Source organism: Lepisosteus oculatus, chromosome 10, assembly GCF_040954835.1.
Source record: "Lepisosteus oculatus isolate fLepOcu1 chromosome 10, fLepOcu1.hap2, whole genome shotgun sequence".
Classification (NCBI taxonomy): domain Eukaryota; kingdom Metazoa; phylum Chordata; class Actinopteri; order Semionotiformes; family Lepisosteidae; genus Lepisosteus; species Lepisosteus oculatus.
In genome coordinates, this window is record NC_090705.1 from 5,630,185 (window position 1) to 5,648,254 (window position 18,070).

Sequence of the window (18,070 nt, forward strand, 5' to 3'; positions counted from 1 at the left end):
TGTTGTACAGTCCTGGGGTGGAGGCGATTGCCGTGGTCCGGTTTGCACAAAGTTGCAAGTCTTCCCCTCCTCGTTTCAAAATAGGAAAATGACATTTTGCGGCAGGTTGGAGTGCAGAGGTTGATCGGACCTCTAGATATCGGGGTGCAGAGGTAAATCGGACCAAGTGAATCTTATTCTAAAAAGAAGTTCCTTTATTGTGGAAGAGTACTTGTAATAATATATTTTCCGCTATGGATGGAGAAGAGAGCTCCGAGAGCGATTAAGTATTGCCCCGATGTACTATTTCCTATCCTGATTTACAGGGCATCCTGAAGCAGTAGAGCACCGCAGCTTAAGACATCACAGAGTTCAATGTTGTTGCATCCTCAGACTGCTGGGTTTAATTATACTGTAGGTATGAATGTATAATACAAACAAAATCATAGTATAGGAAGGACAAATGATTTAAAAAACTTAGTTATTTGTTCTGTTACGTGTTTTAAAGCGTGGTTGCAGGCACACGCCCTATTTTTTTAGAGCGGTATCCTTACAAATTGAAATGTACATAGCACTGTCTATTACGGAGCACAATGCTTTACAGGACCACAGGTAATCTACTATTTCATTACTGTACTGTATTTTCGGCATTCTCAAATGCACTTCGCTTTGGAGAAAGTTTTTCATTGACAGAGACATAAGGAAACTAAAATGTATAGTAAATACGCCACAAACCCCTGTAAAATTAAAAAAAAATATAGACTCGGAAAACAAATCACAAAAATGTCTCAAGCACCGAACTTTACATTGCCAGCAGCCGCTATATCACCCCACAGCTCAGCAGTCCCAAGATGGGAGCCCTCCTGGGAAAGCTAAGGGTGCTGCTGGAAGAGGTGTTAGTGGGACCAGCAGGGGGCGCTCACCCTGCGGTCTGTGTGGGTCCTAATGCCCCAGTATAGTGACGGGGACAGCATACTGTAAAAAAGGCGCCGTCCTTCAGATGAGACGTAGAACCGAGATCCTGACTCTCTGTGGTCTTTAAAAATCCAAGGCCGTTTCTGGAAAGGAGTAAGGTTATAACTCTGGTGTCCTGGCCAAATTTCCCCCTGGCCTTTACCAATAATGGCCTCTTAATAATCCCCATCTATGACCTGGCTTCATCATTGTGTTCTCCACTGATAGCTGGTGTGTGAGGCGTACTGGCGCACTATGGCTACCGTCGGATCATCGACAAATGGGGACTACTCATTGGTGGTGGTGGAGGGGAGTCCCCATTACTTGTAAAGCGCTTTGAGTGGAGTTTCCACTTATGCTCTATAAGTATGAGGATGATGATGATGATGATGATGATTAAAGATTGAGTTACACCATAAAGTTTGTTACGCATCCTGTCGCTGAATGTATGCGTTACCCCTGATTCAGCGTAAATCAATGCTAGAATTTTACTTGATCGAATGGCTTGAACTACAATGTCCCCAGCTGAGTGATGTCTCGGTGCTATGAAGGAGGTTAGGTGTTCAATCGGAAAGTACCCGCTGTGAAATTAGTATGACCACGGGCGCACAAGAGCAGCCGGCCGCATTGCTGAATCCAAATGCCTAATGAGATCTATATTTTAGGGCTTAGGGGATATCATGATCATCAATATCATTAAGAAAGGTTGCTGATGAAAGTTTCAAAGGGAATTCTTTGAAGATTAGTTGGTCGCAAGCTCATTTGGTTTTATGGTATATTTTGTTAGTGTATGCTGTGCTTAAATCATTATAGTGCATTCTGGCGGGTTCATGATAATGTTAATTGGGACCGAAAATAAATCCATTATGCTGTTTTCTAAAATCTATACTAAAGCATTAAGAGAAAAAATAAAACCCCTAGTGTTTTAATCCCCGCCCGGTCCCTGTGTTCATCTTGATAAATATAACGTTTTTTTAATGTCGGGATTTATGGATTTACATTGATCTAGTCGAAAAGTAAAAGTAAATGCATTTATACGGGGGAATTTAATTATATGAAGCACAGAAATAATCGAAACACCCCTTTTGAACTATAGATACCTTCAAACCTAAGCTTTCTGTGTAAATGAGGTATTCGTACAAACTTTAAAGTGTGTGGCCAGTAAAAACTCGTTATTCCCATCGCGTTTTACAACTCAATAGGAACTAATGTGTACTGGTGAAGTGTGCAGTCAGGAAAGTTAAAAATGATGTACGGGAGAACTCACGTGTTTTAAAGCTTACTGTACCAGCCCGATGAGCACGTTTTGTGCAGCGGTGTTTGAATAACGCTTATCACGAAAAATCAGGTTTGTCTTTTCCGAAAACTCGTACCGCAATGTTAAAGTTTTGTATTTGCTAAAACAGAACGACTGCTGTACCATTTCTACTAAAATATCGGGGTTTCGAGCAACAGTTATTATTTTAAAGCGTTTTAAAGAAGTTGTTCAATTTTTCCGGTTGTGAAACCATTTCTGTGTGTATTAACTATTACGTCAGTTTCACTATTAGCAATATCAGACATCTTTATGCAATGCATAAAATATAAAGTGGATTTTTTAAAATCAAGCAAGTGTGCATCTAAATGTAGTAATTATTGATTAATATATATGTACATTATTGATTATTTCGACGAGTTTATATTAAATGCTAGCATTTAACAATTAAAATAATGCAGTGAATCGTGTATAATTATCCCATGTAGTCAGAGTTTATGGACCTTTTCATATTTTACATTATAATAATGTCTTGTTTGCATTTAATACATTTTATAACTTGTAAACTCAAAAATGTCAAACTCTTCAGTGACATGAAATGACCACGGATTTTGATAAAGGTATTTTTCGTTTCTTGAAGGGAATAATGGAGGAGCAAAAGACCAATGAGACTTCAGAGGAGAAAGCTTCGGTAATAAGGAATAGCGACAAAGGCATCGCGGCCATTAAGGCTCTGTAAGTACGCTAACTGAAACATTTAAGTTATACATTAACTATGTCATATTCCCTGTTCTTTAGGCGGCGCGGGTTTGTTCAAGATTTCCTGAATGGTTCGGGAAGTCCGTAATAAAGTCTTGAGCATAGCTCAGTCTTTTAAAGTTATTTTAGGAACAGATTATTTCAATTTCCATTTTCAGGTGTCCTGCATATGTAAACTAATTTTTTGTAACTAAAACACTAAAGATAGGATGTATCTAATAGTAGAGTACATTTTTTAGTGCGCTTAATCCTAAAGGATTCCATAGTTCTAGTGTTGCACCTTTTAAACATGAGTACATATACAGTATATGTTCAACTATATGCTAATAAAAATGCAAATCCCAAAAAGTACAGTTTTCAGATAGTGCACAAACAATTAATGACATTTTATGTTTTGGAAATTTTTGTCTTTTTTTAATAGGCCTTTATTATGTCTATACTATAGATATTTTACTAATATACTAATTTAACAGAATATTCCTTAAATAGAAAATGAGTAGCTTAATGAGTCTCTTAATGCAGCAGTTGCTCAGTGCAGCGCATCTCCTGGAATTAGGTACCGACTGTGTTGAAAGTTAAAGGAGCAAGCAGTGTTTAAACTTCTGTTTAAACTTCTACCTTTTATTCATGATGTGAACTGCCTTTGATGCTAAATGTATCCCCCAGCTTTCTTGTTATCTTAATCTAATTATTAAAACTAAACCAATACATTATTGAATGATTAACAATAAATTAGTGTTGAATTGCTGTGCGCTATGAAAGCAATAATTTCTAATGCAGTGGCTTATTGTGTTAGACGTGGAAGTATCAGAAAGCAGTCAATTGGAATTCACAATACATAGATGTAGCAGTTTTGTCATTACAGTCTGAACATTTGGATTAGGATCCTTGAGTTCAAATATCTCACAACTTTAATAGGCTTCACCCCATTCTATATAAATTAAATTTGAGAACTAAGTTTTGAAACATTTCGAACTTTAGGATTCTCCTGCTTACTTAAAAGGCACCGAATACTCTAGGTTATATTAAGGGTTTTCATTCATAGTCCTATGCAGAGTTTGAGATCTCCTGGTTTATGCCTTGTTATGTCTACCAAAGACTAGGCCCCACACACTGGGAGATCGAACCTTCTTGTTTGCAGCATCAGTCTGTGGAGAGCGCTGACTAAATCAGTTGGAGACAGCAACTGGTGCCATTTTGAATACGCGCTTAAAGACCTACTTACCTTTTCACTAAAATTGACTTTGCAATTTGGTTTTATTGGGCCAGTTCACAGTCTGTTTATTTTCTCATCACGTCGATGTATTTTACTTGCATTTTCTATTGTACAGCATGTTTATTTATAAAACGCTACACACCACTTATTATATCTAGGTACAGCACAACCAAAGAGAAGTTCCATGAGTGTATAGACTCCGGGTGGAAAGGTGAAAAAAGGGCCTTTGATGCAAAGGACCCAGAAGGGGCGAGTGAAGAGGCGAGAGGAGATCAGGCTGAGGAACCGCAGACCAAGAAGGTGAAGCTGGAAGAAGGAGGGAAGGATCAAGGAAAGAAGAAAGCAAGGGGGCAGTTTAAGAGCAGGCCTCATGTGAAGCCCCAAAGCTACGACGATAAGAAGCTGTGCCCCTCAATCGTTCAGGTATGTTGTGGTGTGTGCCAGAGATACTGGAGGAGAACCACATGGGAATGCAGTCGCACGGGCTTAAAATTGTCACTTTGTGCATATAGAATGTTAACTTCAGTAGTCTGAAATGTTTTGTTGTTTTACCTTGCAAAACACTTGAGTAGACTGCTAGTTCAGTGACAAATGTGAAAACGGTCAGGCCACTCTAGTGGGAAATCATGAATGTACAGGGTTTGTGGAAAGTCTACACTTCTTTTCCACAGCAACGCATTTTGTGGTCTAACAGCCTGACATCTTTGACCTTTATTTACACATTGTAACACACTCCTCCAAGTGAAAAACATACTGCTTAAGTGTTAGGAAGGCATTTACAAATGAAAATGTAGAAAATGGGTTGATGTTTCCTGAATGTCAATAACTGCATAACTTTTTATATTCCAGCTTATACTGTTCTGTATAACAACTTGTACTGGACAGAAGTCAAACTGAGCAATATTGTTATACTATATTCAAAAAGAATCAGCTTCTAATAGAACATCTATTATTGTCTCTCATAATCTGTTGAAGTGTTGAAGTGATCTTGTCAGATCAGTGTGATTTGAATGGTGTTTTACATCTTGATTTTTTTTTAACTAAATACATGAGAAAACATGAGACTCTGCAGGAAATTTAGTTCTAAGTCATTTAATAATTATGTTCAGTATAACAGTATTAAGCAGGGTTTTAGGTAAAACATATATAAACATGCATATTGGGAGTATAATGTTTATTCCATGCTGAAAGGACAAGAAAAGAAATATGTTTCAGCTATGGAGTCTTCTTCAGGTGTCACATGAACTGTTGCTTCTCTTTTCTTTTCCTTACAACATGGAATAAACCTTTACCTGTTCCTTTGCATTCTGCGCATGCTGACACAGGTACCTACTTGAACATCTAAGTATGATGTTAATGTATATGTTGTGTTTTTTTTAAGGAATGCGCCAGTAAGTGCTTCTATGGAGACAAATGCAAATTTTTCCACAATATTTCTGAGTACATGGCACTGAAGCCCGCAGATATCGGAGAACGCTGCTACATTTTTGACACCTTTGGGAAGTGTCGCTATGGCCTGACCTGCAGGTTTGCCAAGGCTCATATTGGAGAGAACTTCAAGAACCTGGTGAACCAAGAGCTGCTGGATAAGATGGAGGGACGCTCCGCGGTCAGAAACAACCTCAATAAAGACTTGCAACACCGCTTGCGGAAAAAGCAGGTTTCCTTCAAGGCATCCGAAGCTTATCTCAGGGAAATGAACAGGAAGAATCAGCAGAGGAGCACTGCCCAGATGGATGTGGGAAGCAAGCCAGTGGCTAGCGGCAATGCCACCAAGACAGAAGAGCTTTCTGAAGCAGTGGGCAGAAGCACTGCAGCAGATGTCCCAAAAGAAGAAGGAAATGTAGAAACACTAACAGCGGTAAAAGAGGTAGAAACCAACACAGAAGCAGAGGGAATCTCCTCTTCTGTGGAAACAGTTGGTTTGAATGTTTCCGTAGACTCCAAAGAACAAGAACACCACGGAGAAAAGACTCCTGTTAAAACTCTTGGTGTGGTAACTGATGCTGACATTGTAAGACTTCGACCCTGTGAAAAGAAACAAGTAAGTTGTCTTGGCACCAGCTGATTGGTAGACTTCAGCTTTCAAGGGACATCTATCTTTCTGCTTTCTGCTTGCTTCATTGAAAAATTGCAGAAATATTGCAAAATGAGGTCCGACAACTGTTTCCCAGTGTCTACAGTGGAAGATTAAGTGATAATGCTCCATGTTATAATATTTGCAGGTCTTTGAACGCGATTAATTCAAGATCCTCATGTCCAAGTAGACAAGCCAAGTGAATAGGAGAGAAGTGTAAAAGGGAAACAGATTTGATTATACAAAGTCAAGTGTTAAATATGTTGAAGTGAAGAAAGTTTTGTTTCTTAAAAAACAATTTACACAGGGCACAGAAAAATATGAAAATAAGGATTTGTTCAGGAAGGATTTGTTCATCTAGGTTGTTTAAACCACCTTCTCAAAATTCTTCAAATAAATAGCTAGGAAGAAATGGAACACATTTTTTCTTTGAATGTCTCACTCTCCTGGCCTAACTAATCACCACCTCAAGACTAAGTTAAACCAGACCTTTAATGAGGGAGTCTGGAGTAAAATTCTGTCCATTTAAAGAAGTAATTTTTATGGATTTACTACTGTATGTCATCATACAGATAACATGTAAAGCACAGCAATTGCCATTCTGTCGTTGTTCATGCTTTTAGCTGATGCTTTTATCCAAAAAATTCATTTATACTTTTGGGTATCATAGTGGAGCAGCAGGTGTGAAGTACCTTGCTTCCATTTAATGTTATTCTTATCCCAGATTTCGGTCCATTCCCGGTTTTTAATATATGATGACGGAGTGCAATTTTGATAGCGTGGGCAGATGAAATTCGTGGCACAAGCTGCATTCTCTGCTGCTGCTATGGTCTCATTTATGCTACTTGAATGATCATTTTAGCCACAGTATTGGTAGTGTTGCAGCTGCATTTCACTGTGCACCTGTCTGAGGATCACATCCTCGGGAATATAATGTGCTTAAGAATATACTTCATAAAGTGAGCTTGCATGCACCGATGCATGCACAGCGTCGGTTTAAGTAATGTTTGCTTGTGATGCTGCCCTTCACATTTTTTAAAGTATCTTGATCTGTATCTTTGAGATTATTCACCAGATATGCACTGTACACTATATACAGTGAAATTGTGGGGTGATTGAAAGTGATAGAGACAGTTTAGACATATGCAAAATGTTACATATGACATTTATAACTATGAAAGAAGCAGATTTGTCTTATCTTGCGATAAGAAGGTGTGCTTTTAACCTTTACTTCCACTGTGCTGGCAAGAAAAACTCAAAAGTGTTAAAGCTGAAGTGCAGAAATAAAAGTAACTATTTGTTTGACATAAAATCTAAAAAGTCATCTCCAGTATTTTAAATATTTTGAAGAACACTTATTCTGAGTTGTCAAATATTGCAATCATAAATTAAAAATGATAAATGTTCTACATATCCATTTCGGAATGCAAAATGAAAACATTTTCATGAAACGTAATTTGTCACATTTTATTGATATAAGCAAAAGCTACCCACATTTCTATTGAAGAAATATTTTAACTAATTTACAGTATCATGTAAATTTTTGTTTTGCTAGGTGGACTTCAGAGACAAGCTGTACCTCGCCCCTTTAACAACGGTAAGTATAAAAATGAACAGCAGACCTTCCCTTTTTCTTGCAATATATAATATCAAAATTACTTAAACAGTGGACCTACAATTACATGACAGTAACGGAGTCAATTGGAATTTCATGCTCTTTTGTTTTTGGAAATTCTAGTGTGGGAATCTTCCTTTCCGTCGAATATGCAAACGTTTCGGTGCCGACATCACCTGTGGAGAAATGGCTGTGTGCACTAACCTGCTGCAGGGCCAGACGTCCGAGTGGGCTCTTCTGAAGAGACACGAGAGTGAAGATCTGTTTGGGGTGCAGGTCAGTTCAAAATTCATTCCTGTCACCTGGTCTTTGGCAACAGAAGAATGAGTCCTGCGAAAGCAGGAGTAGTTTACCTTTTCTTACAAAATTCGGCGTGCCCAGATTTTAAATACTGCCTTCTGAAATCTTAAATGTGCTTTCTTTTAATGTCAAATTCATATTTCTTAATTTTGGAGTATTTCTTATTTGCTTTACGCTTATCAAGACTTAAGAGTGCAAATGTCACGCCCTCCACTAATCGGAAACGCCTTCATTCTTATTCCACTTCAGTCCCAGGTAATTCCAGAAAACGCCATTACTCCAACTAATTAACCAGTTACAACACTGCCCTTATCACCTAACTTTCTGTTTGTGTTTTCAAAACATGGTACAGAATAACATGGTTGAGCTTTTTTTCTTAAGGCGTGAAGGTGTTTAGAACCGAGTGTGTTTTATATAAAGTATTGGAATTTTGCTCATTACAGTTGGAGGGAAGCTTTCCTGACACCATGACCAAGTGTGCAGAGCTGCTCAATAAAAACATCGAGGTGGATTTTGTGGATATCAACTCGGGCTGTCCTATTGACCTTGTGTACAATAAGGTAAAGCAGTCTTTGTTGAACAGATATGGAAACGTGAGAAAGCAAGTTAGGTGATGAATTCAACTCATCTGCTTCTATTTCTCTATGTTCCCCATAGCCAGTGCGCTAGTAGGAACAGACCCTCTCCCTAACCCCCCTCTCAAATCCCCTTGAACCCTCCACTGGAAAAAGATAATTTGGAGTAGCTAATCAAAGCTAACCTGCATGTCTTTGGGAAGTGGGAGGAAACCAGAGCATCAGGTAAAAATCCACAAAAGATTGTGCAGAGTCTACTGAGACGTGATCCCCAAGCTGGAATCAAACCCTGGACCCTGGAGTTGTGAGGCATTAGAGATGTGCTTGTTGCCTATAATAATTTAAAGCTCTTACATTTTTTCCAAGTTACAAGAGACCACATTTAACTTTATCTTGTGACTCTTAAATACTTACTTAAAAATAATTAAGATTACATAGTGTGTAAGTTGTGTCTATGACAAGTTCTTCAACGGTGGTAGAATGTCTGATATTTTAAAAGAATTCACTAGGAGGTGAATTTGGTGCTTTGCAAATTTATCTTTCAATTTCTCGAACAAGGGAGGTGGCTGTGGACTGATGACTCGCACAAAGAAATTTGAGCAAATTGTAAGAGGAATGAACTCGGTAAGTAAAATTTATTAAACAATATTGTTCTGTTTTCATGCTATATTAAGGTCTGGGAAAAACTGATAAAATACTGTACCAATATTTGTATGGCTTCAAAATATGTTCTTGAAGTTGATTTACTATGATGCAGTCAATTATAAGTAATCACAGGGAAACTATCCTTTGAACTCTTAAATAATAGAATAATATTACAGTAGTGCTCAACTTCAACTGTCAGTGAATTTACAAAAATTGATCTGTATTTATTGGGATTATTTAGCTGATGGCTTCTATCCCAAGGATAAATGTTTAGAACAATTACTGAATAGGACAAGTGTACATAGTGCAAGAGTTAGTGTAGAATTATACAATTAGCATTCAACATTAGTGCAGTAAGTTACAGAGATTGTGACACTGCGATAGCAAAGGAGAGATGGGCATATAATATTATACATTTTTGAGGAGCAAACCTGATCTTGTCTCGGGATAACTCGTTTTCACTTTGTGGAGCTTTGACAGTACTAACAACATTAAGTGAAGGTAAAGTGCAAAGCTTTTGTTTCATTGTCTTTCAGGTTCTAGATGTCCCTTTGACAGTTAAAATACGGACGGGTGTTCAAGAAAAAAACAGCATTGCTCACAAACTCATACCGGACCTGAAGAGCTGGGGGGTATCTCTGATTACAGTAAGTCGAGTCACTGAATTAGCATGCTGTTTTTGGTTTGTCTTTGTGTGGATCTTCACTCATTCTGTCTCTCGCTCTTTTTGTCCAGCTTCACGGCAGATCCCGTGAACAGCGCTACACAAAAGTAGCGGACTGGAATTACATCAGCACTTGCTCTAAACTGGCAAGCCCTGTCCCTCTTTTCGGTAAGCAGAATATCCTTTTATTTCATGTGGCACCCTTATTTTTATTTGTGTGTGTAAGTGGAAAGGACTAGTTTGTCAGATCACAGATCTTTACTATGTTTTACCTTTAATGTCAACACATTTTATTACTTTTTGCTTTTGGAAACTGTCTGGATTCATCATCCATCACTCAGCCAGTTGATCTTTATTGATTATACACTTGTAGTGTAGTTACTATTTTAAGAAAATGTTAAGCATATCCCTCAATGTTCTTTATCGTCCAGTACTTAAATGTTTGCATGTGTACATTGTGCTTTGCATGTGGTCGTCATACAAACCAGTTTAGTCTCTGAGCTTGTGACTGGAGTGTAGGAGTTCTGTGACCCGACCATGGCAGGGTTGGTACACTTGGCATTTCTGGTAGGAAATGTACTTGGAATTTCCAGGGTTACGTTGTTGTTCGTTGGGGTTGCTGTTCTCAGTATCTTCTGGGACTCCAGTGTCCAATGTTTTTCAATCCCACCGAGTTCCTAAATGCAAGCTAATTGATTTAAAAATTTCTAGGCATTTTAAAAATTTGCTTTGTGTCGTTAATGGCCTCAATGAAATAAATAGTTGGGATCAACCATATAGCAATTTCTGAGTTTTAGGAAACAGTGACACTCACTGTTTGAGTGCTTGATACATTGTCATTCCCACTGTGTCTGTTATCATAAATCGAACATTGAGAATAAGGGAGAAAACTTTTTTTTGTTCTTTAAAATTTAGAACTTCTGACTCCAGTTAATTCTGTTATACATGCCTGATGTGGAATAACCTGTTGTGTGTGTTTCACATCTCACATCTCACATCCCTCACCAACAGGACCACATGCCTGCAAGCCTCAGGAGTTAATCAGCCAACGGTTTAGTGCCATTTGGGCAATCGTGGTCACAGTCAGCTAGTATCATGAAACCGGGATTTTAGAGCATCGTTATGGCTTGAGCCACTCGGACGGCATACGTGTAGCCTTTGTGGTGAACCTGAAGTAGGGTATGTTTGAAATCCAAGTGCACAATAGAACAATTACACAAACGGATCAGCTCATGAATTAAAAGCCTGAATTAACAGTTCACTTGTAAGGAAAATGAGCAGGCACAGGGGCCCACGGGGAACTGCTGCCTTGGATGATCTTTACCTTAAGTTATCCTTGGCTTGACAGAGATATAATGATTTTTCATGTAATAAGGAATTGAATTTCCACGCAGGAAATGGAGACATACTGTCTTATGAAGATGCAATGAAAGCCAGGGAAACAGGAGTGTCTGGAATAATGATTGCAAGGTAAAAACAATACATTGGAATGTATAAGATCTGTGTGATGGATTATAGATATGAATTGGTAAAACCATATTGTAATGATATTCAGAGTTTGCACTGAATTAATATTTAATGTGTAATAGATACAGGTTGTTAAGTGATACTGCAGCCTGCATAATGCTTAATCTGAATTTATAAGACTTTGAAAATATTCTGTAGTTTCAAAATAGTATTTTCTCTCTCAGTAATTCAGATTTATGATAAAGGACCAGGATGTATCCTTGGGAGAAAACCATGCTCATATGTTGTGTTTCATTCTCAGAATGATTATGAATACTTTGAGATTTCAGCAATGAAGTAGTTGACTTGTAGTTTAAACCACGTTTACTCTACAAATCCAAAGGAGCAATACACTAAAAATGTTAAAGTGGAAACCTGAATCAAGTTACATTTTAGAAAGTAGTTACAGTTATATTAACTGGGTATTTGATCTCTTTCAGAGTTAAGAAAAATATTTATGTGTTGGCATCCAGGCTTCGAGTAATCTTTACATTCATATACACAAGGAAATAATTTTCATTCCTTCTACAGAGGTGCTCTTATTAAGCCTTGGATTTTCACTGAAATAAAAGAGCAGCGACACTGGGATATTTCGTCAAGTGAACGGTTTGAAATCCTGAAAGATTTTACAAATTTTGGCCTGGAGCAGTGGGGCTCTGACACCCAGGGTGTGGAGAAGACCAGGACCTTCCTTCTCGAGTGGCTGTCCTTCCTGTGCAGGTAGAAACACTGTCAGAAGCAAACCTGTTCTTGCAGCTATACCTTGCCTGACTAAGCAGTGAAAAGAAATGAAATAACCACTATATGGAGCAATTGAATGTGAAATGCAGTCATCATACTGTTCACCTTACAGGGAGAAGGAGGATTCACACTGGAATTTGAATACGATTACTGTGGTCTCCTGAAAACAGCGTAGGGTGTTACAAAGACTACACTGTATTGTATGTCTCCACTTCATGAAAACATGGAAGCTTTTCATGTCAATATAATAGAGGGAAAGCAGTTATCTGTGTCAAAAGTAGAATGCAGATGAGGTGTGTGTCTCACGAGGCCACGCAGGCGTGTAATTAACACCCATTGTTTGTTTTTGTTATGATTAAACTAGTGAATATTAGCCAAAAACCACTTTCCGTTTTGTGGTTTTGCTTACTAAATTCTTATGCTTTATTCCTGTCTTTGATTTCTGTATGTTACTCTGTGTGAACAATTGACATCTGAAAACCAAATTCCTTTAAATATTCAAGCCTAATTTACAGTTTTTACTTAAGGGTAAACGTTCCTGAGAGTATTAGGTTGGATTGTTTTTGTATTCTTGCTCGTAGATATATCCCTGTTGGACTCTTGGAGCGTGTCCCACAAAAGATCAATGAGAGACCCCCCTACTACGTAGGTAGGGATTACTTGGAAACCGTGATGGCCAGCCAACATGTGGGCGACTGGATCAAAATAAGGTGAGAAATGCTTTTTTCTTCTCCTTTAAATTCTCTTCAGTGTCAAAAGAACCTTCTGTTGCCAAACAACTGGGTATCTTAAAAGCTAGAAGGTTAAGTGACAACTATTTAAAACAACAAATGAAGCTTAAAAGCGAACTTTGTAAGAGAAGCTGAATAAAAAGCCTTTTTGGAAGTGTTAAAGGAGTATTAAGTGATTAAAGACCAACATAGATCATATACCGACAAGGTAGTACTTGATACTTAATTTTAGATAGATAATACTTTATTAATCCCGTAGGGAAATTGATTAAATTGATTTTTGAAATCGATTTTTGTTAATTTTACCTTTCAGAAACATCTACCTATAGACTTTCCAAGCTTTATTTTTTGCCTATATTCACCTTTTTTCCATTCTATGTATTCCACAGATGTATTTTTTTAGGCTTGCCTGTAATCTTGAAAATGAGACTGGTTGTTAAATAACAAAGACACATACACCAGTGGATGAGAAAATTAAATCTTTCTTTTTCTTCACACAGTGAAATGTTGCTTGGACCAGTGCCCACCAATTTTACCTTTCTGCCAAAACATAAAGCAAATGCCTACAAGTGAAACTTGCAAAGGAACTGGCTTAACTGAAATTTTGAAGCATTGGAGATATTGAATGGATTTTATGGTGGCCAGTGGTTTCTTAAGAAGAACAAATATTTAAAACTTGGTCCATCTTGCCAATTAGGTAGTTAATCCGAGGCATTTATCCAGTATTGGCCTCAACAACATGGCTGGGTAGCTTCTTTTAAATATGTATTAAGAGTCAGAAGAAACTTTACCATGCTGTGCATGAATGTTTTGAGAAAAATAAAGGTTATGGATATTGGTTAAATGATTTTGGTGTCATTTGGATTAATTGTTCTTGACTGACTGATACATTCAGGTGACTCATTGTTGCATAAACACTAAATCAGCTCATTAGTAAGAACCGTTAGAGCAAAGGCGATGAGGCGATTTAACCCAGTGATTATAGAGTATGGTGAAAATCAAAGCAAACATGCAGAAGGTAATCAATGTGTGTGCTACTCATCAGCAGCGGAGCCACCTCCTCTTTAGTGATGCATCAAGGTTGTGTGTAGACCAACATTGGTAAGTATACAGTATCACAGATGTGCAATGTGTTTGTGATCTACAGGTCCATCAACAGGGAGGTTGAAGTGTGAGGGTCTGGACAAGAACGTTTATGTGCTACAGAACTATAGAGACAAGAATGGAACGGTTAATCTTTAATATGTTACCAGACTTTAGCCCACTGAACATTTGTGGGATGAATTTGGACTGAATGTGAAAATTAGAACAGTGAACAGGCACATGATCGTCCAGGCTCTACAAGAGGAATCTCATGTATTGCAGATGTACAGCTGGTGTTGCTTCCTCACACGGTGTTAGCTTGTGACTTTCACAGTAGACATAAGTGACCTACTACCTAAAATGTCTGTACCTGCTACATTTTTTCCGCAATAAGTTTGTAAATTAGTTACAATTATAAGTGGCTTCTTTTATGGTCAGTATATTATGGAGTGTGTATACTGTGCACTTAAGATGACTCTGCATACAGAGCTTTGCAAGAGTATCCACACCTTAGGTCCCATTTTGTTAAATTTCAAATGATGGGTACACTTGAAAAGTAAACATATTTAATCAGAAATTGAATGCTTAAACTGAACACCTTCATGAGAGAAAAGGATTTGGCTTTAACATTTTGGTTATTGATTTTATTTTATGGTGTTTTTTGATCATCATAATTAAAATTGTTCCATTTGAGTGTTAAACATTCTGACAAATTATATTGCCTTAGTCTTGCCACCAGGTGGTGCACATTTCACACTGAAAGCTACCAAAGCGCCACAGGTTCTTTTAACAAAAAACATTCTTTATGAGGTTTGTATTTAAGCTCTATAGCATTTTGCACAAATCCTAAAAAAGTAATACATTTTCACAATCTACATTTACACAGTTTATATTTCCATGTGCATTGAATTAGATCACCAGTTAAGGGGAGGCAGAAAACAACATAGTTTATGTAGAATATTACACCACATGATAGTATTATTTTGAAAAAGACGTGGACATTTCAAATGCTGAAACTAGGGGTTTCTTCCAGGGCAGAATGCAGGTGACTACTTGCGTGAATGATGGATGTTGTCCAGATAAACCTTCAGAGTGCAGATGCATTATCTTATATTTTGTCTCATAGGTAAGATTTGAACCAGGTCAGGTTTAAAAAAACATCTTCACTGTTTATGCAAAGGTGACACATTATTGCTGCTTCAGAACATTTTGGGGGAAAAATGACACATTTTTGCCCTCTCCAACAGATTTTGTTGACTTAATGTGCTGCCTGGTTTGGCACACAGACACTTTTAGGTAGACACTTTTTATGATACATAAATCTCTTCACCACACTGTCCTGCTCTTGGATATTTTAAATCCCTTGACCATCAACTACAGAACTGTTTTATTTAGTGCCTTTTGTAACCATGTCTGTCGAGGTGCAATATAATGGCTAAATCACAGAAAGAAATGGGAAAATGTTAAGGCTTATATTTTTAAACATGGTTATCTTTGATAAGGAAGGGTTCTATCAAACATGATGTAGAATGTTTTCTTCCTTATCTGTGAAGGACTGAAAAAACTTAAAAGATTAACTCCTGAATCATTCATACAATTTGTTTTTTTTTTTCCAAAGTAGAAATAAAATATGATCTCGTATAATGAGCTACAGGTGTTAAGCTTCCTATGTAAGAAAAACACTGCCAGACAGAATGAAACATTCAGTTTCTTCCCAGCTTGAAGAAGGTGGCATACTCTGACAAAGCCTAAGCCTACCATAAAGAGACCCAATGTAATTGTCTGGGGAAAAGACTAGATATAGGAACAGGTTTGTAAAATATGCCTCATAAAATTTGATTTTGCTTAACCACTTTTTTTGAAAATTAGTTCTCTGCTGTTAACACACAAATACTTTACCAAATACTGAAATGCCTTTTAGTTGGAAACCAAAGCAAAAATAAAAAAAATCACAATGGCACCCTAAGGGTAGGTTTAAATTGACTCCAACGAGACTTGTAGTGGATATAGTCACTATGCAGACTATTCAGTGCACCCACTACAGCAGGAAAACCAATCGCATCACGCAACAACTGAGTAACGTCCTCTCCTCCCCTCTGGAGTAAAACTAGATTGGCTATGTTTACACAGATATCACCGTGAATCTAGTAGTAGAAAAAAACACTATCATCCTGCTAGTAACACATACTGTATCTGTGGTGAAGGCAAGTTTTGTCGTGGCTGAAGAAATAGCTAAATCAGGGAGACCATTCTGTGAGGGCGATTTTCTAAAGTGGTGCCTGTTAGAAGTCAGTGAAGTAGTGTGTCCGGAGACAGGGTCTGCTTTTGCAAACATCGGTCTCAGTAGATATACGATGGCTACTCGAGTGGACGAGATTGCTAATGATATACAGGGGTGGCTTTAAGAGAAAGCGACCAAATTTATTGCATATTCACTTACCGTTCAGGATTTTATGCCAAGATTAGACTTTCTTGCATCAAAGAAAAGAGCTCAGGTTTCTGGCTTGGCAAAGCAACAGTAGACTAAGTTTGTAATGTAGACATATCCTTATTTGTGTTTGTTTGTTTTTATTTCACTTCATGTATTAATTTCAATTAATTTTATTCTTTAATAGTGGAATACTGAAGCAATATTTTGTTTGGATAGGCTACATTCACTTGCATACAGTATGTGGAAAAATGTATAATAAAACTCTATAATCAGTATTTATCTGCATGTGTGGCCCCTGACATGATTAAATGTTTTTAGTTCCCCCCCCAAAAAAAAAAATGTGTTTGACACCCCTGACCTAGATAGCTGTGCATTATTTAACAAATAAAGGACAGAGAACTACATTTAAATTTGTTACTAAAGTTTCCAAACACTTTCTGTGCGTCCATGGACACTGTACTAAGCGTCAGTACCGGGGTGGTACAAGAAAAACGTGTTTCCTGGTTTAGAAGGTTGCCTGGAGATGACTTGGTATTGTGGAGTGCAATCATACACTGACCCTCACTGTTGTGTGGGATGGGTTCTGTTTGATTTTTGTTCTTCAGCTTTTCTCTTTGAGGGGACCGAAGCAACCAGATCTCAGGCTTAGAAACATGTTTGTTTAGCTTCTACCTTATAATTGTAAGAAAAATTCCAGGGACCTGTAGAAGGTTACCACAGTGAAATCACTGGGCAAATGCAGTTGAATTGCAGTGAAGTGAGAGGACCGAATACCTGTCACATACAGTATTTCTGTTATTGCCTTTGACATTTATAGTTCAAACTGATTTTTGGGAACTGCTTACCCTTTTCATATTATAGAAATGGATTGACATTTGCTAAATGCTGATTTATTGCATGATCTTACCTTTACATTGGAGTTTTTGAAATGAAGACCCAATTTCCACCTGTTGACAGGCATTTCTATGAATCACTTTCAGCTCAAGATTAAAGACTTCGGCAAAATTAGATAACTACAGGGCAACATTGTAGTGAACCCATATTTATCTATTATCTCAAGAGTACATATAAACTGGTAAAACATTATTTAACAAATGGGAAGCCTGATATTTGGGCATGTTATATTTTTATATTTTTTGTAGTCCTGGATGCTCACCATTCCTGCTTACTACAATATCTTTATTGCCTGATGTCTTGTACTTTTGTTCTGCAATATTGTGCAACTTTACATGCTCCATTGGCTTCATTTTAACAGAAAACTTGCATTACATTTTGCTTGCAATCATTTATGCAGTAGCATATAGCACAATGTAATTTCTTGCAGGTATATACAATGTGACTTTACTGTATATATAATATGAAAGTTGCCCTGCTAACAGTAGGGAGAAGTTAGAATTAGATGTTACTTTATACAGTAAACATGTTTTAGATGTTTAAAATACAGACACTGTATTGTCAAATTGACATCAAGTGGAGAATCTCCACTGAAATGGTTCTTTTTAGATATAAGCAGTGCTATGGAGACTTCTATAGTAAACT

The 18,070-nt window shown here is 37.5% G+C and overlaps 1 protein-coding gene across 2 annotated transcripts; it reads left to right on the top strand.

Moving 5' to 3' along the window:
- Position 1: 1 nt before the first annotated feature.
- On the top strand, positions 2–13,864 carry dus3l (dihydrouridine synthase 3-like (S. cerevisiae)). 2 transcript variants are annotated; one of them, XM_015358104.2, is made up of 14 exons: positions 2–152; positions 2,829–2,923; positions 4,322–4,586; positions 5,545–6,207; positions 7,796–7,837; positions 7,979–8,131; positions 8,599–8,715; positions 9,289–9,354; positions 9,912–10,022; positions 10,111–10,207; positions 11,434–11,509; positions 12,077–12,265; positions 12,868–12,996; positions 13,518–13,864. In XM_015358104.2, the coding sequence occupies exons 2-14, from the start codon at positions 2,835–2,837 to the stop codon at positions 13,588–13,590; spliced, it is 2,070 nt and encodes a 689-aa protein (XP_015213590.2). In that variant the 5' UTR covers positions 2–152; positions 2,829–2,834; the 3' UTR covers positions 13,591–13,864. The 2 variants fall into 2 exon arrangements, with proteins under 2 accessions (XP_015213590.2, XP_006636210.2); XM_006636147.3 differs by lacking the exon at positions 2–152 and adding an exon at positions 2,196–2,281.
- The last annotated feature ends 4,206 nt before the right edge of the window (positions 13,865–18,070 follow it).

Bases quoted from the DNA above. Each gene is read 5' to 3' on its own strand.
- dus3l (XM_015358104.2), top strand. From the start codon at position 2,835: ATGGAGGAGCAAAAGACCAATGAGACTTCAGAGGAGAAAGCTTCGGTA. The intron at 10,023-10,110 runs GTAAGTCGAGTC...CTTTTTGTCCAG, and splicing joins GGGGGGTATCTCTGATTACA to CTTCACGGCAGATCCCGTGA. The intron at 10,208-11,433 runs GTAAGCAGAATA...ATTTCCACGCAG, and splicing joins AAGCCCTGTCCCTCTTTTCG to GAAATGGAGACATACTGTCT.